The sequence below is a fragment of the Mustelus asterias genome, chromosome 14 (genome assembly GCF_964213995.1).
Source record: "Mustelus asterias chromosome 14, sMusAst1.hap1.1, whole genome shotgun sequence".
Taxonomy (NCBI): domain Eukaryota; kingdom Metazoa; phylum Chordata; class Chondrichthyes; order Carcharhiniformes; family Triakidae; genus Mustelus; species Mustelus asterias.
Window position 1 is genome coordinate 44,594,500 of NC_135814.1, and position 26,127 is coordinate 44,620,626.

At 45.0% G+C, this 26,127-nt stretch overlaps 1 protein-coding gene across 1 annotated transcript in view; it reads left to right on the forward strand.

Moving 5' to 3' along the window:
• pla2r1 (phospholipase A2 receptor 1) overlaps positions 1 to 26,127 on the forward strand; it is a 127,903-nt gene that overhangs the window by 50,197 nt on the left and 51,579 nt on the right. The window contains exons 8-13 of the mRNA XM_078228257.1: positions 80 to 237; positions 1,631 to 1,738; positions 5,673 to 5,779; positions 12,343 to 12,512; positions 12,717 to 12,928; positions 13,734 to 13,879. Coding sequence (XP_078084383.1) covers positions 80 to 237; positions 1,631 to 1,738; positions 5,673 to 5,779; positions 12,343 to 12,512; positions 12,717 to 12,928; positions 13,734 to 13,879 — 901 coding nt within the window. The remainder of the gene's footprint in view (positions 1 to 79; positions 238 to 1,630; positions 1,739 to 5,672; positions 5,780 to 12,342; positions 12,513 to 12,716; positions 12,929 to 13,733; positions 13,880 to 26,127) is intronic.

Here is a 26,127-nt window from a genome sequence, read left to right on the forward strand (position 1 = left end):
GCTGGCAGGTAAGTACTGAGAAAATTACTTCATGCTCCCTCTGACCTAACTAAATATATATACATAATCTTTCTGCCAGAAACTGTACCAGAAGTTTGGATTGGACTTGCCAGCAACAGGACACCAGCTGTGTTTGCATGGTCAGAAGGATCTCCTGTGACATTCACTTACTGGCATAAGAATGAGCCACAGGTTCCATATTACACCACAGAACACTGTGTGTCATCACAGAAGACTGTAAATATATTTACTAATATTTCAATGCCTTCTTGAACTGTTGTTTTACTGTCTGGCCACTAACCACGTGAGTGGTGTTTTGGAAATAATATCCCTCCTGTTAACCTTACAAACACTGTATGTGATTTAGATGTTCAGAAATAAACCCTTTTGTGGTTGTTTTTATAATTAAATGTTCAGAAAAACAAATGAGTTTTATATTAGAAAAACATTACTAAAGTGTATTGTTAGGATGGATTAAAATTGATCGAAGCTTTCACTAACGAGAGCAGATTTAGAAAGAGACTAGTTCTAGTTACCCACTCTTTTCTGCCTTGTGTTTTGATCTGCTGCCAAACTCCGTGCACAAACAGTTTTTAGTTTAGCCACACACTTTTGGTTCAAAGGCTCCTGTAAGCCTTATCAAAACTATTGCAAGTTTTCAAACCCACAGGTCTCGTCTGCGGAAGCAAGTGAGTCAGTGTGATGTGGGGTGTTTAGCTGTTCCAGAGACCTGTCGAATGCCTTTGGGGATAAAGGGCCATTCATGCGGAACTTTCTTTTAAGACATTAAGTAACTAGGGAAAACTCAGTGATTGTAAATCTTCTGAGGAAAAAGTGGGTTAGTGGCTGAATGCCTGTTTTTCTTCTAGCTCAATGTTTGATGTTTTTTAGGTAAATGACCTGTTCTTGTACTTATCATTGAACTGTACATTTGCAAGCTAGCTGTTACTTTTGCCATCCAATCTTTTTAACTTGCTACTATAAGGAAGAGTTAATAATCATATCTGACCACCCATGTGTCTTTTTGTATTTGAAACAAGAACATTTCACAACCTTCATTGAAAGTCTGATATTAGCTGTCAAAATGAGCTCTTTTGCATTTGGTTCCATGATGCTTAATTGTCAAAACAGTGTATTTTACAACTTATTAACTTCTTAATGAACCTCGACAGCATTCCTTCTTTGGTATGTGTTGCAAATTTTAAAAAAGCTTTATTTTGTTCTATCACGATCCAGCAATAGTCTTTCTGATGGTAAAACTACAACTTGGATTTGTATAGTACTTTATTGTAGCAAAACAACGTTGACTACTTAACTATTTTCACAGTGTTTTCACACTGGCTTTTCACTTCATTGCAGGGTCAATGTAAGTCTACTTGCGAAATCATCTTCATTTTGCATGTAGTAGTGAATTTTTATCTGCGATATCCATTTGTTAATATTCTTTAGTGACAGGAATAATTGTATACGTAAACCTGTTACACTTTTTGGACCAGAGCAGACAAACATCTGGTGAGATTTGTGCAAACATTTGCAAATAGACAAGTAGAAATCCAAAACAGCATAGTAATGTGTGGTTACTGTTATTTGACTTTTGTCTTTGAACTAAGAATTTTATTTTAATTAACAGGATGGCCAGTGGAAAGTTAAAGACTGTAAGGAAAATATGTGGAGCATCTGTAAGAAACCAGGAAAAGTGGAACAAGGACAACCTGGAAAGGATAAAGGCTGTCCTGGGGTAAGATATCTATTTCTTGGAATACAATATAGATTTAATTTCATATTTTAACCATTATTGTGTGCAAATTGTTATTGGTTTTGGATGGAACATCTGTATATTATGAGAGTGTAACAGAGCAGTTCTATCAAGAGATTGATTTACTGCATGATTCCCACTTGTTTCCAACATGCCATCACTTAGCTCTTCAGAGGAAGTGGCTTATTTATGCAGCAGCACTAAAGGCACAGAAATAGTTGCGCTCATTATCTCTGGATTTTACTGTACTCAACGGTGGAGGTTTGCTATTATTGCAAGGTAAACTCTGACCCCTTGGTCAGCGGTTGGGTTGGGGAGAGGCTAGTTGACTGGATCAGATTGGTCAACAGTACAGGGTTTGATCCCTGTTCTGGCTTGGGTGGATTTTGGTTCTCTGTCCTTGCCCTGTTTATGGTGGAGGTCTTCGCCTATGTGTCAGACTATCCTACATACAGAGAACTCAAGATGGGTAAGAAAATTGACAGCAATGTATGGTACCTACACATTGCAGATAAACAAGGAAGTATAGAAATTGTTGTCACTGGTCCCCTGCTCCTCTATTGTTGCAGACTTTGCTAATGGGATCTACATAGCAATCAACGTTATGGTGTGAGCTGGGGCTAATTATCCACTATTCTCACCCTTAAAATGACAGTCATATAATTATTTGTATATATAATTATATAAAGTTATATATATAACAAAATTGAGACTTGTTTAATTGGGAGTAACTGAATTTTAACAGTGTATTAAATGATGATTACTGCTGAACAACCTCTCTATCCCTGAAAAAAATAATTTGATGAGTGTGGAGCCCAGTTCCCTCAGAAGAAAATTAATGTTCAAGATTTTTTCAATCGTTTTACTGTTTGTTCTTTTATATATTTCCCTCAATCCCATGTGGATGTCCCAAACTTTTATTGGCTTTTAGTACAATGTCTTAAATGCCCTTTTCTTATTTCCTACTTTGCTTCGTGTGTGTGTCAGGCAAGATTCTTGAGCCTGATAGGTTCAATAGTTTCACTGCTGCTTGTCCTTTTACAAATGCCACAGATCCCCTGAGTAGAGGAAACCAAATTTAAACATGCCGGAAGAGAAAAGGTCTCTGCTGACAAGCTCTCCAAAAGTCTGTGGCCAGCTGTACGCAAGGTTAATGGAAAAAGCCATTCCTGCAGTTCACAGAAAAGTTCAAGCCAATAAATAGTCAAGTGAAGAGTGCATCATATTCCATAGCTTATGTGCGGTGTTGTGAACCTCAAAAGCCAAAATCAGCAGTGAGTCCTTGGCCAGTTTGACTAATTTCTAAACACTGTGAAGATTTTGAGCTGTATACTGTAGGTGTTGGATTCCATTATTGTTATCTGTTAATAATACTTCAGCAATTATTATTGCTGTTGGCAGAGGAGAACCACCTTGAGCTGGAAAGTTGTACCCATTATATCCAGTGGTAAATGGTGCACCATCAAGGCCCTCAAACCATAACCTCAAAGATCTACTGGCCTAGACACAGCTACTTGAGATGACAGAAGAAATGTGCTGAAAGCTGAAAAGGTGGCTGTGATAGAGTGATATTGTCCTGTTAGGAAGACATGCAGACATAATCGCCCATCTTCTGTGTACACTGCTGGTTAAAATGTATTTATTTGTCGCAAGTAGGCTTACATTAACACTGCAATGAAGTTACTGTGAAAATCCCCTAATCGTCACATCCTGCGCCTGTTAGGGTACACTGAGGAAGAATTTAGCATGGCCAATGCACCTAACCAGCACGTCTTTTAGACTCTGGGAGATGACTGGAACACCCGGAGGAAACCCACGCAGACATGGGGAGAATGTTCAAACTCTTCACAATGACCCAAGCCAGGGATCGAATACGGGTCCCTGGCGCTGTGAGGCAGCAGTGCTAACCACTGTGTCGGCATTATCAATTTGCACTGTCAGTGTTGTTCATTAATATATCAACAGTGCGTCATTCTGTAGGGCCAATAATATAATCAGTTGTCCACTGACCAGCAGCTGCAATATAATGGGGCAACCTCTTTCTGTCTGTCAGCTGTCGCTTTCCCAAAGATCGGGGGTCACTGATAGCACCCATTTTTCAGCTGTCTCCTGATCACCATGCTGCGTCCCTTAAGAATTGTAAGGGATTATTGTGTTACTGTCCAGCTGGTTTGCAATCGTCAGCACAGAATAATGGAGATGAGTTCCCACTTTCTCCCAATTCCTTCCAACAGTCACTCATGCCTTCTTTGTTTGAAGGCGAAGAAATCACGGGAGGATGGCTTCTAGGACCACCATTTATATGTCATGGCACACCACTAGTCTATTAAAAGATTTTGAGGCGCACCTCCTGTTTTCTCTGTCTTCTGCCCTTACTGAGAACTTTGTTTTTACTTCTCCCTGTTTTCTCACCTGTTTTTGTTTTAAACCTTTCCCTGTCTCTCTCATTTTCCCCAGGGTTTTTAACACCCTCTTTGAGTTTTCACTTTTTGTGCGGGCATGGGACCTTTGTCTTCAGCTCCAAGTCCTGTTGGTCATACACAAGGGCCTGACCAACATTAACAATCTAAACCGCGCATGTGCAGCTCTTTCCCGGCTGGCACATACGCAGGAGGCCCAAAATTCGTCGCATCTTGGAGTTGCCAACCACAGAGCTGAAGACAAAGGTTAGTTTTAGTTTAATTACAGGAATTCTGAATCATTTTGAAACTTTTATCACGGCACACTTGAGGAGTTTTCACGGCACATCAGTTGGAAACCACTCTTCTAGGAAATTAAGACAAACCTCTTCATTGTTTACCACACCTCCTTAAATCTGCAAAGTCATGGGTTGACAAATGTGCTTTGTAATTTTCAAAAAGTTTAAGCAATGGCCAGTTAACTCTTAATTAGTATAACACTAATATAGCAGCAATTTTTTTCTACTGTTTTCTTTGATTATCTAGAAGCAATAAATTTATATTCGTTGAAAGGAAAATCTTAATTTCCATCCAAATGTGGCACATAGTAGAATTCACCCATTTTTTTCAAGAATTAAACTGACGCAAGGCAGACCAGTTTATCAGTGGGATCCCCTGCACCTAATATGCACAATCTTTGGTCCCACTGCCAGATACATGAAGCCCACATTTATGTACAGGCAGTCCCCGGGTTACGAACGAGTTTCGTTTTTAAGTCTGTCTGTAAGTCGAATTTGTATGTAAGTCGGAACAGTTACGTACGGTTCACATCTAGCATCAATTAGTCAAATGTTTATCTTAGTATATAGTATATATTTTACCTAAAACATCTTAAATATAATAATACAGTAATAATAGTAAATGGAAATGACACAAAACTTGGATGAACCGCTGAAATCACGCAGTGTTTTGAGCGTCGTGCAATGTAGTCCGCCCGTTCGTTAGTACAAACCATTGTATGTAACTCCATTTCTAAAAATAATAGGCTTTACGGAGGTCGGTACGTAAGTACGGGCGTTCGTAAGTCGGGCGTTCGTAACCCGGGGACTGCCTGTATCCCAGGCCGATGCTTAGAATGGGTATTAGGTCACAGGAGTATATAAATTAGCAGACTAATGCCTGTTAATGCACTGCTTTTGAAAATGATGGGCAGGTGGGCATTTTTCAATACCACCCATGGCTGCCAACAACTAATATTTTATCATTCTTCGAGAGGAAGAAAAAAAACTCCAGCTCTTCCTACTGGCCACACAGCAATTCTGAAATCCATTGATGGCGCCTTCCCTGTCATCTCTCTCTTGATTGCCTTCCCCCCCATTACTCCAGATTACATCTCCCACACACACCCCTCCCCTCCCAGTTACCTTCTCCTAGCTTCTGATAACTTCAGTGAACAACTAAAGAACATTTTTCCCACGTGTTTATATTGGGAACTAAGGTGCTCTTTCATTTTTCAGGACTGGAAAAGATATGAAGAATCCTGCTATAAGATTGGCAATCATCTACAAACCTATGAGGAAGTTTCAAAAAGATATTATTGCTCACCTGTTACCATTGAAAACAGGTAAAAAAAAATATGATTCTTAGATCATTTTTTGTTGATGGATGGAGGGAATCAATTGTTTAGTATTTTTCAATCATAGAAACCCTACAGTGCAGAAGGAGGCCATTCGGCCCATCGAGTCTGCACCGACCACAATCCCACCCAGGCCCTACCCCCACATATTTACCCGCTAATCCAACTAACCTACGCATCTCAGGACTTTAAGGGGCAATTTTTAACCTGGCCAATCAACCTAACCCGCACATCTTTGGACTGTGGGAGGAAACCGGAGCACCCGGAGGAAACCCACGCAGACACGAGGAGAATGTGCAAACTCCACACAGACGGTGACCCGAGCCGGGAATCGAACCCAGGACCCTGGAGCTGTGAAGCAGCAGTGCTAACCACTGTGCTACCGTGCCGCCCCACACAGCAATTCCCCCCCAACAACCCATAGAATTTACATCGCTTCCATATCTCTCCCCTAAACTCCCTGCTGGTCTTTGATTAGCAGGGGAATGTCATTCAAATAATGAAGAGCTGTGCTTTTCTGTTGTTACAAATGCAAAGTTTTATAAGATTGTTATGTTTTGGGGTAAGATGAATGAATGAAAATCATCAAGTGACCTGCTCTGAATTCTGTTCACAACAAGCTTGGGTGGCGAGGTTGTTAAAAATTAAATGAGGTCCAGGTTGTTTTATTGGGAAGGAAGTGCAAAATATTCACACCTGTAAACAATGATCAGGATGCTGTGCTGATGGTGGATAGACTGTTAGTCTCGGGAAGTGCTAGGGATGTCAGGTTTTGTAAACATTTTTATGTTAAATCCCCTATTTAATTCCAAGATGGAATGAAATTAGGAGTCTAGTGGATAGCTCATTAGCATTTCCACCTGGATACAAGGTCCATGCAATTCATGTTGCCATGGAGATGGGCTTTGAGAGGGCAAGGGTCCATAGTAAGCAATTGTAAGATGAGGTTGCTAGTTTTCCTAAAAAAAACTGAATCTCACAGTCAGTCCACAAGAATCAGAAAGAGAGAGAGGGAGTGCCAGAGATGGAAATGTTCACCATGCAGGAAAGGGTAGAAGCTTGTGCCTGGATTGAACAGACCAGGTCCATGATGCTTTACATGAGACCTGGAAGATCCACCTAACTTTGGGTCAGGATATCCAATTCATCCCTCAACATGAAAGCCATTTTACAGTGTAGAGGTTTTCTGGTTGGAAAAGAGAAAGGGAGCTGAGAATAGCTGTGGACTGGTTCCTGGAGAATGCAGTGTCCATTTAAGAGTCAGAGTAAAGAATAACTGTGGAGAGAGTTTTGGTCATTGTGAAAGTTTAATGGGGATCTTTTCGTACTTTAGAGTATAAGTTGTCTACTGAAATAGTGTTCAGTCAATGCAGTTTTTAGTTTGTTTATTCCAGTAAAAGTCTTAACTTGAAACTTTTGCATGATCAATTCAGTCATTCACTGGAAGTTTGAACTTCTTCTTAAAAGTTATTAGTCTCTACAGATTTTGAAACACTATCTCTTCTAGTTCCTTGCCAGATCCCTATCCTCCAGATCAAAAGTTTCTAAGCTTTTTTCTGAGCTCAATCTTTGTAAGAAGCAGGGTACGTCTTAGAAATTAATGCCCCACATGTGGAATCTCATCCAATACTCATCAAAAGTTTGCACCCAACCCTGCCCTCTCCCTGATGGTCTGTTTTATTCTTGCCCTCTCAGTCTTTCTCTCTCTTGCTTGTTTTCGCTCACAGCAGCAGCTACGGGTTTATCAAGTGGGAGTTCTGGTGAAAGGTCATGACCTGAACTGTTATCTCTGTTTCACTCTCCACATATTCTGCCACACCTGCTGAGTATTTCCAACATTTTCAGTTTTGATTTCAGATTTCCAGCATCCGCAGTAAATTGTTTTTAGGAAAACAATACATTTATTTGTTCAGTTAAAAAAATTATCTTTTGCACTTTTAAACACTTGATAAAAGGTTAATTAAGTGGTTGCCAGTGTTGTCATAATAATTTCATGAAGTTACACCTTCTACAATAATTTGGAAATTTGCAGTGACAATCTAATCTCTGTTTTCTCACAATTGAAGTTGGCATATTCCAAAATACCAAGATGAAGAACAAATCTTCTGTGACAATCATTCACAAGGGGCAGTAAAAGGGCCTACAATATAAAAAACATATCCCAAACCTGTAGTCATATATGTAATCTTGGAAGTTTCTTAATTGGAAAAGTAAATGGGTAGGAAATTGGCTAATCCCGAAAATATGTGTGGAGTTCATGCCACATGATGAACCAGCATCTGTTCATACTGTTGGAGACAGCAGATTCAATTGGGGTTGTTTGCTCTTTGAAATGATTCCTGTATGCAGCTATGCTGAGGAGATAATGGCAATAAGTATTAGCAAAGGTCAATGTTAGGAATGTTGCTCCAAGAATTTGGATGCATTGCAGGAAGAAGGTTAATGATCTGGCATGACTTGTCAGGGTAAGTGAACTCTTCTTCAAATAACATAGCAACTGCCATGTTTGATCAAACACCAGCCTTGTTCACTACACCCATCGCCTGCCTGCCAAGTGTCTATCAATCAGTGCTCATCCCTAAAATTCATATTCTTTACCTGATGTACAGTTACAACCTTACACCCACAACTCACAGCTTGCAATACACTGGCAGCCTTTCAGTCATGGTGGCTGTTGTGTTGTCTGTGGCTGGGGGGAGGGGGATGTGGAGAGATCAATCTCATTCAGGAGGTCCACACAAGTTATTTTTTACAGGTTTATTTTAGATGTTCACTGTACCGGCTCCAATCCCCAACCTCCAGCAGGCTGTGAAGTCCTCGGTGATGTCACAGAATGTTCAAGTGACCATCCTTTTAAAGAAGCCATGCCATAAACAGTAATTCCCCGACTACACAACCTCCCTCCCCTTTTGCTTCTAAGCCCGACTCCCAGATTCATTACAGAGGTGTTTATACATTGCATCACCAATCTGAGTACACATTAGGCTATGCAACGAGACCAAACATCTCAAGGTGGTTTTGGCAAGCCACCTTGGGCAGCTAGCAACTGGTCAGTATGGTGTCTCCAAACCAGTTCATCCTTGGTTTGGATCGTATCGGATACAGGAGCAGTTTGAGTCAAGACAATTGCAAGTACCCACTTCTCCCAGGTAATATAGCTATGTGCCAACACTTGTTCCCCTTGGTGAAACAAGCATCGTTTAGCACTCATTTATCTCCTGGCTACTTGCAACTGTAGGTTTCGTTCTACTATCGCCGATGTCTCTTAGGGTATTAACAGATCAAATGTTGTTCTCAGCTTCCTCTTCATGAGTAGCAATGCAGGGGAACTTTGAGTGGTTGCATGTGTAGTATACTCCTGTAGGATGCCCAAAAGCTATTGAGACATTGGGTTAACGAGCCTTGGCCTCGGGAAGCTTTCAGTGTGTGTTTCAGCTAACCCATTAGTAGCTGGGTGATAGGATGCTAATGTGATATGATGGAAAATACTTCACTTGAGATAATCTTCAAATTCTTGCAACGTAAACTGTGGCCCATCGTCACTGACAATTTGTTCTGGCTTGCCAAACCTTGCAAAAATCTCTTTCAGTTTCTCAATGGTTTTCTCCGCGTTGGTGGATTTTATTGTGATTACTTCCAGACACTTAGAATATGTGTCGACTATAACCAAAAGCATATCCCCCTCTATTGAACTGGAAAATCAATATACAGGCATTGTCATGGCATTTTGGACTATTCCCATGAGTAAAGGGGTGACAACAGTGGTAAGTTCCTCACCCAAACACAAGACTGGCATTGCCCTGCTTTTTCTTCTATTTGGGTGTCCAGAACTGGCCACCAAAAGTAACTCTAAGCAAGTACCTGCATCCAGACCATACCAGGATGCCCTTCATGGAGTTGCTCCAACAGTTTGTGTCATACGTTTGGAGGAATTATCACTGATTCCCCACAACAAGCACCCACTTTGGACTCCTAACTCATTCTTCTGTGATATGTATGGTTTTAGATCAGGATGAATTCCTGCCATCCTCCCCTTCAACACCATATCCCATACTTTCCCCATCACGGAATCATTCCTGGTATGTCACCGGAGTTGTGATGCTGTCACTGGTGCATAATCTATTTGGGAAAAATAGAAAATGTTGGGAACACTGCTCAGTGGTATGTGGCCAGCAGGCAAGGGTAACCACGATAATGCATTCACAGCCAACAGCTCCAAGCCTGACACTGCACAGGCGAGATTTTACAAAATAAATCTAAATGCCCAACGGGCGGGAAAATGGAAGGTTTTTGGGTGAGCTGAATTTTGACGTCAGTGGGGGGGGGGGGGGGGGGTGGCGGAGCTGAATCCTGCTGGCGAGGCCAGCAGCAGAGTGCCCTTTCCTCCCCTCCTATCTCCCCTCCAGCCAGTCTGACTCCGTCTCCATGAGGCCTTGCCCACTTGGCATTGCCCAGTGGGCACTGCCAGTGTGCCAGGCTGGCAGTGCCAGAGTGTCTGGTAGTGCCAGGGTGACAGCCTGGCAGTAGCAGGCTGGCATTGCCCAAGGTGCATCACCCATCTGCCCCTGACCTCTCAGGGGGTCTCAGTGGCTCCAGTTCCACCAGCAAGGCCATCACATCTCATTCCCATTGCTGGGGACCATCTGTGATCCCCGCTGATGTGGACCTCCACTAGCGGGGTCAGAACCCCAAGTGAGCCCGGACGATTGCGTCCCCGGCTTACCAAAGAGATTTAAATCAGCCTATGAATATTGTAATCAGCCTTGTGTCGGGGAACGTCATAAAAAATGGCCTGGGAAGATCACAACCGGCTGGATGTCGCTCACAATTCTCGTTATTGGCCTCCTGCTAACATTTCCCGCCCTGCTACTCTACTCGACCAGTGTATTGGGGTGGGAAAATTGCACCGCACATGTTTTAGAAGATAGGATAAAGGATCTGCATGTGGTGAGACACCAGGTACAGGTACACTGGAGCCTGGATGGGGAAAGAATAGGCCAGGTGCGAGATCACTTGGGGACAATGTCACGTACTGGTTCTGCTGTACAGAGTCAGAGCAGAATCTTGATGCATTGAGCTACAGAAGAAGCTGAGTGGCTGTACGTAACAAAATGCTTGGTGTTTTGGGAAGCCTGTCAGAAAGCCAATGCTCAATATCACAGAGCATGAGTGGGTCAGGAGGGCAATCTGGCAGTTAAAGGGATCAGCCATCCTGACGGCGATGCACCCGCATAAAAATAAAACCAAAGAAATGCTGCGAAAACTGGGACATGGGCAATCGGATTGTTCCAAAGCCAGCTCCTACCCCACCCTCACAGAAATGGCGGAGGGCAGAAATGGGAGACGGGAATGCTGGCCACATTCCTCAATGGAACTCCGCTCCATTCTTGTCTCTTCAGGTCTGAAAATGCAGCCCCTAATTTCCATTAAAGAACAGGTGCATTTAGCTGTGTATTCCCTTCTCATTTTTAAAAACAAAGTTTTTACCTCCAAATACGTCTAAAACAAGTGAACCTTTGTATTTTCACAAGTTAACAGATCAAATGGTGAGAAATAAAAGGTCCTATACAAGTTAAGCTGTTCATCACAGTAATGCCAATTTGATCTACCCTAATCATGTTTTTATTATTAATGTTGTGAACATGCACCTGTGTTAGCAAATTAATGGTTGGTTATTGTTCATAGAAATCATAGAAACCCTACAGTGCAGAAGGAGGCCATTCGGCCCATCGAGTCTGCACCGACCACAATCCCACCCAGGCCCTACCCCCATATATTTTACCCGCTAATCCCTCTAACCTATGCATCTCAGGACTCTAAGGGGCAATTTTTAACCTGGCCAATCAACCTAACCCGCACATCTTTGGACTGTGGGAGGAAAACGGAGCACCCGGAGGAAACCCACGCAGACACGAGGAGAATGTGCAAACTCCACATAGACAGTGACCCGAGCCGGGAATCGAACCCGGGACCCTGGAGCTGTGAAGCAGCAGTGCTAACCACTGTGCTACCGTGCCGCCCAACTGTGCTACCGTGCCGCCCATTGTTGCTTATGGAATTTATGATATTGGTACATACATTCTTGGTGCCTAATTTAGCCTTAAATTAGGAAACAAGATTGCACATATTAATCCTGAGATCACAAATTAGACTATGGTTGGAATTTTCTCTCTATTCTCACCAGTGGAATCTTCCGGTCCCTCCGACAGTGAACCCCCTCCGCAGGTTTCCCGGTGGTGGGGTGTGCGTAGAACGGGCAAACCTGTTGACAGCAGTGAGATCAGAAGGTTTTGCCACTGCCACCTTCACGAAACATGCTGCGGGAGCATGGAAAATCCCGCCTATGTCTGCATGTAGTGCATTTTATGAAATACTATATGAAATGCGATAGACATGAAGAATCAGGCAGCATTGGCCAGATTTTGAAGTGCATTGGAGGTCATCATAGTAGGAATATGAATGAATGTTGCATCAATCTCTCTGAGCATCACAGGAACTATAAAAAACCTGGCTTCTCTATTTAATTTTGTAGTTTAACTTTGTTTTTGTAGGTTTGAACAAGCGTTCATCAACAGTCTGATCGGTAGTTTTGCTGGAGAAGAAAACAAGCACTTCTGGATAGGTCTTCAAGATAGGAACCATACAGGCGAATATACCTGGTTAACAACAAATGATAGGAATGTACCAGTTTCCTTCACAAATTGGAATAAAAATCAACCAGGTAGATCATTAAAAATGCACCGTTTTAAAATGTATTAATTTTAAATTTACTTTTAACTATAATTATTGCTGAACTTTTACTGTTGTGTCATTTCTAAGTTTCTGTTTTAATATTTAAGAGGGAAGAATAGATTAAGGATTTGAAGAAAATAACATTTGGAAAGTTGTTTAATATCTTCTCTGATTTCCCTTCTGTACTTTACAGCTCATTCAGGTGGTTGTGTTGCATTGGCAAGAGGAAAATCCCATATCCTTTGGGAAGTTAAAGATTGTAAAACCTTCAAAGCGATGTCTTTGTGTGAGCAAAGAACTGCATCTGCAGTAAGATCAGAATCCTTCCCTGATCGAGCCATGAAAGCTAAATCTAAATGTCATTTTGGATGGGAATCAAGGTCAGATCTCCGGCACTGCTTCAAGGTGAAAACATTTACTTTCAAATCAACTGTCAGTGCAAGATAAGCAAACATGTTTCTTTTCCATTTTTTGCTTTAGATCTTCACTATTCTCAGTTATAGAAGATGTGGTGCTTTGTACTGAAATTGAATTCAGATCTTGATATAGCACAGATAATGAAATACTATAACAAGGTATAAAATGTTATATTAAATCAAATTGTAATCCTCATATAGTATTTCACATCTATCAGCCTGTGAGCATTTTAGGATTAGTAGTCAACTGGAATAGCTTACGGTAAATGTAATTGTCTACTACATTATTAATTTTCATAAATTATTTATTTTCAAAAAATATCTTTAAATTGTCGATATATGAGGAAGCTAAACTTAATTTGGCTGTATTTGTACAATGAGTTATACTAGGTTTCTCTGCCCTGGTGCTTCAAGTTATCGTAGAAAATGGAAGATGGCTATCTTGAGCAAACTCTGGCGATGAGGGAGGAAGGAAGGATGGTGAAAGACCATTGAGGAAAATAAAAGAAAGAGGAGGGTATGTGGGACAATGTAACAAAAGGAGGAAGAGGAGAACTAGCGGAGAGGATGGAAAGGGAATTTGGGAACTCCGACAATGCAGGAGAATGTCAAGTGCCACTTTCTTAAGGGCATTGAGAGATGGGCAATAAATGTGGGCTTGCCAGCATCACCCACATCTTGAAGACAAAAAGTCAACCACAAAGTCATCCATTACAGTTCAATGGCAAGACTTAAGATGTGGCATGCCTGGCAATGGTCTGTGATCTTTATTCGTGTACAATTTCTGTTCAAAGATATTTCATCATGAGAAAGTGTTAAAGAAGAGAACTTGGGAAGAAGCAGAAGAATTCTGTCAAGCATTTGGAGCCCACCTTGCAAGTTTTAGTCACTACAGTGAGGAAGTTTTTCTGAATGAAATTTTGAGTTGGATGTTTGCCAGGTAAAATATAAAGTGTTATTTTTGAGTGTAACATAGATATTCAATTATTCTTGTTTGGATTTTTTGTAAGTCAGAACAGCACTTTGTATTTGAAAGTATCCAGCAGATCAAGCAGCATCTTCTGAGAGGGGACCAGAGTTAATGATTTTGGTTGACGAACTTTCGACAGTTCTGATGAAATTTCATTTACCTGAAAGGTTAACTCTCTCTTTCTGCCCACAGATGCTGCCTGGCCTACTGAGCTTAACCAGCATTAGCTGTTCTTTTTTTCCAATTTCCAGCATCTGCAGTACTTTGCTTTTGGATAACTTTGTATTATTTAATAATTTTGTTTAGATCATAGGACAGTACAGCACAGGTACAGACCTTCAGTTCACGATGTTGTGCTGAACATGATGCCAAATTAAACTAATCCATTCTCCCTGCCCTTGGTCCATATCCCTCTATTCCTTGCATATTCATGTGCTTTTCTGAAAGCTCGTGAAATGCCCCCTATTCTATCTGCCTGCACCACCACCCCTGGCAGTGCATTCTAGACACCTATTACTCTCTGGGCCCCATTTTACCATCAAGTTGTGCCCATTTTCAGGCATGAAAACTTGGTAAAGTTGGGCGTGAGGCGAGTAGCGCGATCTGCGCCCATCTCTGCGCCCATTCCCCCTTTACCAAGGGCCGAAAATGGTCACCGTCGGGGCCACGCCCAAAATGGGCATGGCATCAATTTAAATGCATTTGCATGCAATTAAATTGACTTAATGGGCTGCACACCCAAACTTACCGGCACTTCCCCCTTTACCACCATGTTCGTCCGTCCAGATTTGGCGCAAAACAGACATGGTCCACAAAGGTCCGGCTCAGGTACTCCAGCTTCTGAGGAGGTAAGTTCAGAGCTTCCAGTGGCTCTCTGACTCAGATCAGTGGTGGGAGGGAAGGGAGGCAGGTCAGATGGCTCTCGGGTGGGGGGAGGCGGATCAGATGGCTCTCTGGTGGGGCGGACAGGGGAGACAGGGGATCAGGAGCAGGGGGGGGTCCGCTGCCACTCTGCGTGTGATCGGTGGGGAGGATGGGAGGTCCGCTGCCATTCTGCGTATGATAGGTTGGGGGGGAAGGGGGGTTCGCTCCACTCTGCGTGTGATTGGTGAGGAGGAGGTGGATGTCCGCTGCCACTCTGCGTGTGATCGGTGGGGGGGAAGAGAGGGTCTGTTGCCACTCTGCGTGTGATCAGTGGGGGGGAAGAGAGGGTCTGTTGCCACGCTGCGTGTGATCGGTGGGGGGTAAGGGGGGCAGGGAGCCGTAATCAGTCTCGGTAGTGCGGGGGGGTGGGGGGAATAAGGGGATCAGTAATGTTGTGGGGGTGGGGCAATGTCTATGAGGGCCGAGGGAGGCATTATCCAGCCTGGAAGCGAATTTGCAGGGGAGCGTTTTTCTATTTTTTTCACTGCGTATGCGCAGTTGAAAGCTTCAATTGGAGCTGCAGCATTTCGGGCGCGATAAGCCCCGCCTACAGGCTTCTGCAGTGCGATTCAAAATCGCTGATATTTTTTCAGACAGAGTGCGTATGGGGGCACCTGAGAATGGGTCTAAAAGCCTGATCTGAAACACTCCCAGTTTTAAGTTCGCCCAGCACTTAGAATCAAAATGCTAAAATAGGGCCCTCTGTGTAAAAGACTTGCCCCTCACATCTCCCTTGAACTTTCTCCCTCTCACCTTAAGTGCATGCCGCCTCATATTATCCATTTCAACTCTGGGAAAAAGAGTCTGACTGTCAACCTTATCTATGCCTCTCATAATTTTATGGACTTCTATCAGGTCTCCCCTCAGCATCTGCCGCCCCAGAGAAAACAACCCTAGTTTGTCCGGCCTCTCCTGATGGCTTATACCCTTTAATGCATCCTGGTAAACCTCTTCTACACCCTCTCCAAAGCCTCCACATCCTTCCTGTAATGTGGCGATCAGAATTGAATACAATACTCTACACTTGTATATATGAGAAAGATCGAAACTGGCTGCATTTTTTGAATTTCACAAAATTGATAGCTGTGGAATTTCCAATCACATACTACATCTTAACTCTAAAACAATTGTCTGAATTAATACTAATCAGTGATGAAACTGATTTACAAATGGAATTTTCTCCACAGGAGTGGCACGGTGGCACAGTGGTTGGAGAGGCACAAAGGCACAGTGGTGCCTCACAGTGCCGGGGACCCAGGTTCGATTCCCAGCTTGGGTCACTGTGTAGAGTTTGCACATTCTTCCTGTGTCTGCGTGGGTTTCCTCCGGTGCTCCAGTTTCCTCCCACAGTCCAAAGATGTGCGGGTTAGGTGGATTGGCCATGCTAAATTGCCCCTTAATGTCAGGGTGACTAGCTAGAGTAAATACATGGGGATAGAGCCTGGGTGGGATTGTGGTCAGTGCAGATTCGATGGGACGAATGGTCTTTTTCTGCACTGTAGAATTTTATGATCTATGTTCTACAATCTATAAAGGCTTAACTCTAAACTGACTTGTGAAAAAGCCCTATTTCAACTTTAACTGGTAGAACCGTTTAAATTTGTGGTAATCAATTTTTCTTCAGATAATGGATTCCCTATTATTTGAAAGAGAAATATGGATTCTTCCTCATTCAGTCTTCATCCACATACTAATGGATTTGCATGACTATTCAATAGGAAAGATAAAAGGAACATGGTTCCACCATAGTCAGTACATGTAACAAGCCAATAGGTTACTGGTCATTTATTTATTATGGGCAGCTGTGAAAAGTTAACTTGAACCCAGATGTTTTTGCATTTAACTTCCGATAAAATGTTACTGTTTTTTCTCCGAGTTGTAAAATAGTGGTTGTGCTTACCTATTGTTTTGTTGACTCAGTTGTTCAGTGGTTAACGTCTCCAGGGATGCAGTTTTCTTTTAACCAGTATTTGTGGAATTGGTTCTCTGTTTTATTGACATTGCATTTTGCAACTGGGTTTGCAACATGTTCAAATTTGAATTTTGAAGAGCAGGTTTGTGTCACTGTCAAATGTTCCTCATACATCAGTTAGTGAGCCTTCTGATCCTGTACAAATGATTCAAAAACACAAGGGTTGGGATTCCCCCAAAAATATTCGTGCGAGAAAATGGGAGGAAATCCCATCGGTATTTTTTGCGTGAAATCTCCGACACTCTGTGCATCGCAGAGTGCCTCAGTGGGATTCACTCTGGAAATCTGTGGGCGTGGTCTATTCCCACCCAGGAGGCCAGCAGCATGGCACTGAGTGGGCCACTGCGCATGCGCCGATCTTTCAGATCAGTGTATGCGCAGTGGCCCTGCATTGCCGGCCTCCAGATCGCTGGCCAGCCCGCAACCCCGCATTGCTGGCTTTCCGGCCCCTCCAGCCCCCACAATTGCTGGCCTCCTGGACCTCCTTGGGCCAGCCCCTATGTTCCCCCCCCCCCCCACCCAGCCCCGATCTCCCTGACCTCCCCCCCACCCCCCACCGACAGTCCCGACCACATGAGGTCAGCAGTAGTCAATCTTTTTATTTACAAATACAAAATACATTACACTTTCAAATTAACAGGCCAGATATAACACCATCTCACAATAATAAATTATAAAGGTAACGCCGGATATAACACAATATCAACATTAAACATGCAATAGTACAAACAGCGTAGCACAGCAACAAACAGCTCGTATGCTTTGCGAGTTATCCACAACACGGGTCAGCAGTAGTCAGAGTAAAGGTTTTTGTCAATGTTAAGATCACAATTAAAAGGTTTTTGTACCTCACAGCTGTGACTAATCTGTCCCTGATTCTGCCCCCACAGAGCTGAGTGTAGCCCAATCCCACGCATCGAGGCACAGACTGCTGTGCTGCGCAATACCAGCCCCTAGGCCAAACGTTATAGACCGCCCGCACTACTTTCCCCAGCATCCACCGAACCCTTGCTCAAGCACCACCCCCACCCCCGGTCGAACCCCCCTGACACATTGCCCCACATCCTCTTACTGCTACGTGGGCCCAGGTGACAGTGTGCATTTGGAGAAAAGGTAGGATTCAGACTTGATTGGCACCAGGGGCAGGATCCCAGCGTGCCTTACAGCGAGTCGTCATCATTCTCCAGTCTTCACCAAAGGCTCACTAACAATGCCAGCCCAGGCCCATTAACCTGTCGTGATGTTTCTCGAAGTTGGGGGGGGGGCGTGGGCTGAGAGAGGGTGGGGAAGGGTGGGGGAGTGCACTGAGAGAGGGTGGGGAAGGGGAAGGGTCAGGGGGTTGAGGGGCCAGCTTTGGGTTGTGGGGGGTGGTGGCTGCAGTGGCTCTTGGTGTGTGGTGGAAGGGTGTTGGGAGCAGCCCCCACGCTGCACGGCACCAACAAGGTGAAGCCGGCTGCTATAAGGGCCTCCTTTGCAGCCCTGCCCTGCCTTGCACCTGCCATCGCCACCTGCTATCCAGTGCCCGACTCTTCATGTGGTCCTCCTCCTCCTCCTCCAGCTGGTCTCCGCGCTGCTGCACTTTGTTGTGCAGGATGCAGCACAAAATTATGATGCGTGAGGCACCCCCAGAGCGGTGCAGGCAATGGAACCTCATTTTCAGCAGGCTTATGCAATGCTGCATTACGGACCGAATGGCAGCTTGGGCCACATTGTGGCAGGCCTCTGCCTCGATCTCGGGCCTCCACACTGGCATCATCAGCCATGACCGCAGCGGGTAACCCTTGTCTCCCACAAGCTATCCTGGCAGCCTGTGCTCATCGTCAAAGAGCCCAGGGATGTCCGACCACCTCAGCACATGGTTGCCATGGACACTCACTGGGTGGTGGGCACAGACCTGCATGATGTTCATCCGATGGCCACAGACAATTTGTACAGCGAGTGAGTGGAACCCCTTTCTGTTGATAAATGGTTGCACCTCACCTCGCGGGGACCGCAGGGTGATATGTGTCCCATCCACTGCCCCCTGCATATTGGACATCCCAGCAATGGCAGTGAAGTCTGCAGCCTGGGCCCCTGCTGATCCTTTCCAACATCAAAATGGATGTATTGGCCTGCCCGGGTGAACAAGGCATCTGTCACCTGGCGAACGCATCTGTGGACTGAGGCCTGAGAGATTCCACAAAGGTCGCCACTGGGTATCCGGAACGACCCTGTTGCGTAGAAGTTAAGTGCCGCTGTCACCTTAACTTCTACTGGGAGCGGGTTGGCACCCCTCTCCTGAGATGCCAGCACCTCTCACGTGCCGGTCCGTGTCCTGAGATAGGCAGAGCCGGCAATGGCACGTGGCCTCCGAATGACCTCCAGGTCTATTATTGCTTTGGTCTCCGCATCCTCCTTCTCCTGGCCACCTTTTCGGGAGGCTGCTCTCCCACCTCATGGGCATCACTGGCAGCCCCCTGCCCTCCTTCCTGAGGGCCTGCCACTGGCTGCTCCTGGAGTGCCCTCCCCACGCGCTCCACCTCCTGAGCCGTCTCCACCTCCTCAGCCGCCACCATGATGGCCAGCTCTAAATCAATGAGACCAAGATCCATTCTGCACGGTGGGGCTTAGGGAGAGAGAGATTGATAGGTACATGTGATTGCTTGCAACTACCCCAGCGCACACACACACACACACACACACAATTCCTCACTGGGTCCAGTACTCTCTCTTGCGGATGCTGGCAACACAACACAATCTGTGGTGCCATGCATCACCTGATTAGGTTGCCTGCCATTGGCATCGCTAATATGGCAGGCAGGGAGAGCAGGGTTGGTGTGCGGGCGTGACCATTGCGCTTCCTTGAGCCATGACCATGAATGCAACTACAGCATTCCCTTCCAGACATGTGTTGCAGGTGAGGGTCACGGGGCAGGGACAGACTCCTAATTATCACAATATGGGTTCCCAGTCACTGGAATACATGCAGTATGAGTGTCTGTATTAACATGAGCATCCCTCCTTAGAGCATCAGCTGCCTGAACTGATGAGCCCTCGTGGTGCACACCCCCACCCCACCCCCAGCCCACTCCCCAAACTCCAGCACTCAGTCCAGTCCCTCACCACACCCCACAGCCAGAATAATGGAACAGCCCAGTGACTGCAGACAGCAGCCTGACCAGCACTCAGTAAAGGAGCCCACCCCACCCCATGGAGACTACATGGAACATCCCTGGGCCTGGGGACAGCACTTCCAGCTCTCCAGGGACTTCCCCACACCAAGCAGAAATTTTCCTGGCCCTGCCTCCAACCTGCCCTGAAGTCCGGGGGTTGCAGCCCCATAAAACTTACCTCCTTACTCCTGTTCAGTGCTGCCACACCAGGTCCAGACTTTTATACAGCCGTTGTAAACCCCACCAGCATGATGTCACTCCGGAGAGGGGGGAGACGCTAGCAAGGGTGGAGATTCTAGTTGCTGACCCGTTAATGGCCTGCAAATCGCCATTACGCTGATTTTCAGCGTGGATCCGTCAACACAAAAAAAACTTAGGCTGGGAGACACGCGGAGGCCCGGGAGCCCAGCATGAATCCCGCAAACCGTGGGGTGGCACGGTGGTTAGCACTGTGTGTCCCAGGGTCCCAGGTTCAATTCCAGCCTCGGGCCATTGTCTGTGTGGAATTTGCACATTCTCTCCGTGTCTGCGTGGGTTTCCTCCGAGTGCTCCGGTTTCCTCCCATAGTCCAAAGATGTTGATTGGCCATGCTAAATTGTCTGTTAGCATCAGGGGGATTAGCAGAGTAAAATGTGTGGGGTTGTGCGAATAGGACCTGGCTGGGAATGTGGTCGGTGCAGACTCGATGGGCCAAATGGCCTCCTTCTGTACTGTAGGGATTCTATTCTATGACAAATCGGCCCCCGCTGATGCCTCATAGCCAGGGTGGGAGTATCGTCCGCAACATGTTGAACAACACTTTTGAAACAAAAATTTGACACGTATCAGCACATATGTCCTCAAAGTAACCAAGCTATTTGCCCTCCATGTCACCTGAGAGGAGAGAGGAAAGAAATTCTAGCGCCACACCGTGTCTGTAGTCGAAGCATAGAAAAACTACAGCACAATACAGGCCCTTCAGCCCACAAAGTTGTGCCGAACATGTTCCTACCTTAGCGATTACTAGGCTTACCTATAACCCTCTATCTTACTAAGTTCCATGTACTTATCTAAAAGTCTCTTAAAAGACCCTATCAAATCCGCCTCCACCACCATTGCTGGCAGCCCATTCCACGCACCCACCACCCTCTGAGTGAAAAACTTACCCCTGACATCTCCGCTGTACCTACTCCCCAGCACCTTAAACGTGTGTCCTCTTGTGGCAACCATTTCAGCCCTGGGAAAAAGCCTCTGACTATCCACCCGATCAATACCTCTCAACATCTTATATACCTCTATCAGGTCACCCCTCATCCTTCGTCTCTCCAAGGAGAAAAGGCCGAGCTCACTCAACCTATCCTCATAAGGCATGCTCCCCAACCCAGGCAACATCCTTGTATATCTCCTCTGCACCCTTTCTATGGCTTCCACATCCTTCCTGTAATGAGGCGACCAGAACTGAGCACAGTACTCCAAGTGTGGTCTGACCAGGGTCTTATATAGCTGCAACATTATCTCACGACTCCTAAACTCAATTCCTCGATTGATGAAGGCCAGTACACCATACGCCTTCTTAACCACAGCCTCAACCTGCACAGCTGCTTTGAGCGTCCTATGAACTCGGACCCCAAGATCCTTCTGATCTTCCACTCTGCCAAGAGTCCTACCATTAAAATTATATTCCGCCATCCTATTTGACCTGCCAAAATGAACCACCTCTCACTTATCTGGGTTGAACTCCATCTGCCACTTCTCAGCCCAGTCTTGCATCCTATCAGTGTCTCGCTTCAACTTCTGATATCCCTCCACACTATCCACAACACCTCCAACCTTTGTGTCATCAGCAAACTTACCACCCATCCCTCCACTTCCTCATCCAGGTCATTTATAAAAATCGCAACGAGTAAGGGTCCCAGAACAGATTCCTGGGGCACTCCACTGGTGACCAACCTCCATGCAGAATATGACCCATCTATAACCACTCTTTGCCTTCTGTGGGCAAGCCAGTTCTGGATCCACAAAGCAATGTCCTCTTGGATCCCATGCCCCCTCACTTTCTCAATAAGCCTTGCATGGGGCACCTTATCGAATGCCTTGCTGAAGTCCATATATACTACATCTACTGCTCTTCCTTCATCAATGTGTTTAGTCACATCCTCAAAAAATTCAATCAGGCTCGTAAGGCATGATCTGCCTTTGACAAAGCGATGCTGACTATTCTTAATCATATTATACCTCTCCAAATGTTCATAAATCCTGCCTCTCAGGATCTTCTCCATCAACTTACCAACCACTGAGGTTAGACTGGTCTATAATTTCCAGGGCTATCCCTACTCCCTTTCTTGAATAAAGGAACAACATCCGCAATCCTCCAATCCTCCGGAACCTCTCCCGTCTCCATTGATGATCATTGCCAGAGGCTCAGCAATCTCCTCCCTCGCCTCCCACAGTAGCTTCATTGGAACGTTGCTATGCAGAACTCCAGACAAATATTCCCTGAAAATTTGCCACATTTCTTCCATACATTTCCCTGAGAAAACCTCTTTCCAATTTGAGCCTCCAATTTCCTCTTTCTTAATATCTTCACGCTCAAGCTTTTCAGTCAGCTGCAAGTCTGCACTACAACCACCAAGATCCTTTTCCATAGTGAATACTGAAGTAAAGTATTCATTAAGTACCTCTGCTATTTCTTCCGGTTCCATACAAACTTTCCCACCGACACACTTGATAGGTCCTATTCTTTCACATCTTATCCTCTTGCTCTTCACATACTTGTAGAATGCCTTGGGGTTTTCCTTAATCCTGCCTGCCAAGGCCTCCTCATTACCCCTTCTGGCTCTCCTATTTCCTTCTTAAGATCCTTCCTATTAACCATATACTCTTCAAGATCTCTAACATTACCTAGCTCCCTGAACCTTTTGTAAGCTTTTCTTTTCTTCTTGACTAGATTCATTACAGCCTTTGTACACCACGGTTCCTATAACCTACCATAACTTCCCTGTCTCATTGGAACGTTGCTATGCAGAACTCCAGACAAATATTCCCTGAAAATTTGCCACATTCCATACATTTCCCTGAGAAAACCTCTTTCCAATTTGAGCCTCCAATTTCCTGCCTGATAGCCTCACAATTCCCCTTACTCCAATTAAACACTTTTCTAACTTGTCTGATCCTATCTCTCTCCAATGCTATTGTAAAGGAGATAGAATTATGATCACTATCTCCAAAATGCTCTCCCACTGAGAGATCTGACACCTGACCAGGTTCATTTCCCAATACCAAATCAAGTACAGCCTCTCCTCTTGTAGGCTTATCTACATACTGTGTCAAGAAACCCTCCTGAACACACCTAACAAACTCCTCCCCATCTACACCCTTTACTCTAGGGAGATTCCAATCAATATTTGGGAAATTAAAATCTCCCATCATGACAACTCTGTTATTATTACACCTTTCCAGGATCTGTTTCCCTATCCGCTCCTCAACATCCCTGTTTCTATTGGGCGGCCTATAGAAAACACCCAGTAAAGCTATTGACCCCTTCCTGTTCCTAACCTCCACCCACAGAGACTCCGTAGACAATCCCTCCATGGTGTCCATCTTTTCTGTAGCCGTGACACTATCTCTGATCAATAGTGCCACTCCCCCACCTCTTTTGCCTCCCTCCCTGTCCCTTCTGAAACATCTGAAACCCAGCACTTGAAGTAACCAGTCCTGTCCCTGAGTCATCCAAGTCTCTGTAATGGCCACCACATCATATTTCCAAGTAGTGATCCACGCTCTAAGCTCATCCACTTTGTTCACAACACTCCTTGCGTTAAAATAGACACATCTCAAACCTTCGGTCTAAGCGCTCCCCTTCTCTATCACCTGTCTATCCTCACTCTCACACTGTCAACAAGCTTTCTCTATTTGTGAGCTAATCTCCTCTCTCCCAGTCACTTCAATTTGATTCCCACCCCCCAACCATTCTAGTTTAAAGTCTCCCCAGTAGCCTTAGCAAACCTTCCCGCAAGGATATTGGTCCCCCTGGGATTCAAGTGCAACCCGTCCTTATTGTACAGGTCACACCTGCCTCAAAAGAGGTCCCAATGATCCAGAAACCTGAATCCCTGCCCCCTGCTCCAATCCCTCAGCCATGCATTTATCCTCCACCTCATTCCATTCCTACTCTCACTGTCACATGGCACAGGCAGCAATCCCGAGATTACTACCTTTGTGGTCCTTCTTCTCAACTCCCTTCCCAACTCCCTATATTCTCTTTTCAGGACCTCTTCCCTTTTCCTACCTATGTCATTGGTACCAATATGTACCACGACCTCTGGCTCTTCTCCCTCCCACTTCAGGATATCTTGGACGCAATCAGAAACATCCTGGATTCTGGCACCAGGGAGGCAAACTACCATCCGCGTTTCTTGACCGCATCCACAGAATCGCCTGTCCGACCCCCTCACTATAGAGTCCCCTATCACTACTGCCTTCCTCCTCCTTTCCCTACCCTTCTGAGCTACAGGGCCAGACTCTGTGCCAGAGGCACGGCCACTGTTGCTTCCCCCAGGTAGGCTGTCCCCCCCAACAGCACTCAAACAGGAGTATTTATTGTTAAGGGGCACAGCCACTGGGGTACTCTCTAGTACCTGACCTTTCCCCTTCCCCTTCCTCAAGAAACTTGGATGGTAGTTTGTCTGTAGTAAATATGCTGTCATAGAAAGACCATTGTGGGAGCAGCTCAGGTGTCAAATTAACACTTTCCTTTCTCCATCATTCATGGCATATTGCAAACTAGACGTTCAACAGCAAATCAAGGGACCAGAAGAAGATGTGAAGGCTACTGTTGAATAAAGCATCTTTGCACTCTGAAATATGGCACAACTGCTCCGTGCTGTAAACCTCTATGACTCTATAGCTGCATTTATTATACCAATGCTAATTCAGTAGAACCTTGCCCCATCAATTGCTGCTGGCAGATTTATTTCAATATTCGTCACAGGGAGTTTTGGTGTGGAGCAGGAACTGGATATGTTGCTTACACTGAGCTGATGTTGCCACTCAGCCAATATTTTTACATCTGTCTCAGCTGATTTCTTGGAATCAGGATTATTTTCATAGTTTTGGTGGTTCTCCCAACAAGGGAGAGAAGGAATTCATTGCTGTGGACGTGACAAGTATGCAACAACATAACCTGCCCCAGAACAGCAGAAGAAAATGATTTATTTTTGAAAAGAAAATGAGGTAGTCATCAATTGGCCTTCTGTCAATAATACTCCTTCCCATCAGATTAAATTGCTGCCAAATGCCATTGCAACATTATATGTCAGGACATATGTTGGGTAAAAATGAGGAACTAAATGATACTGTTGCGAAAATCTGGTTCATAATCCTTAAATTTTCAGAATATAACTTTTAGTTTAGGGAGTGGAACATTTCAATTTACAGATAAGTTAAATGGTCAACAAACGATGGCAACTAGCAATCAAAGGTTGGGGGATGTTGATTGTGAGGTCAGATCGAGAAAGGTAAGATCATGAATAGCAGAGAGTTTGCTCTAAGCTTTGTAATGCTGCCAGTAGCCTGGGTAACTTGTCCTGTCTTTGTTGGAAATGTGGGTTTATTCACATTTTCCCCAGAATCAGGGGGCTGGATTTACAGCTCCCCACTGGCATATTTGAAGGTAGGGAGCTTGTGAAATAAAACTGGTGACCTTCCCACCACCTTCCACCCAGCCCCAATTTGTCTCCCATATTACACTGGTCAATTAATGGCCACTTAAGGTCCCCATTTCGCCTCTGTCGCTATTTTACGTGTGGCAGGGGAACGTGGAGGGATGGCAGGTAACTTAGCAGCTATTATTTCAAAGATACTGTCAAGCAAGAGGAAGGGCTACCATCTTTAGGGGCTATGCTGTGCCTTTCCTTTAACCTCCCTGCTGGCATCTCTAACTCAGCCCCTATTCCCTTCGCCCAGCTTGCTGAGGCCTCCAAGCCAGACCAATCCAAAATACTGGACTTATCTCTTGAGTGCAGGCTTCATGACTTTTCTCCCTTGGGGACTAGCTGTAGTCCCAGCAGAATCCACCACTCAATCGTAGTGCTGCTCGGAGAGGACTATGGAGCTGTGGTCAGTCGGATTGACCAGCAGGTCTCTAAGGTGAGATTTCCATATGGATGCAGAGACTCCATTCTGACTCACTG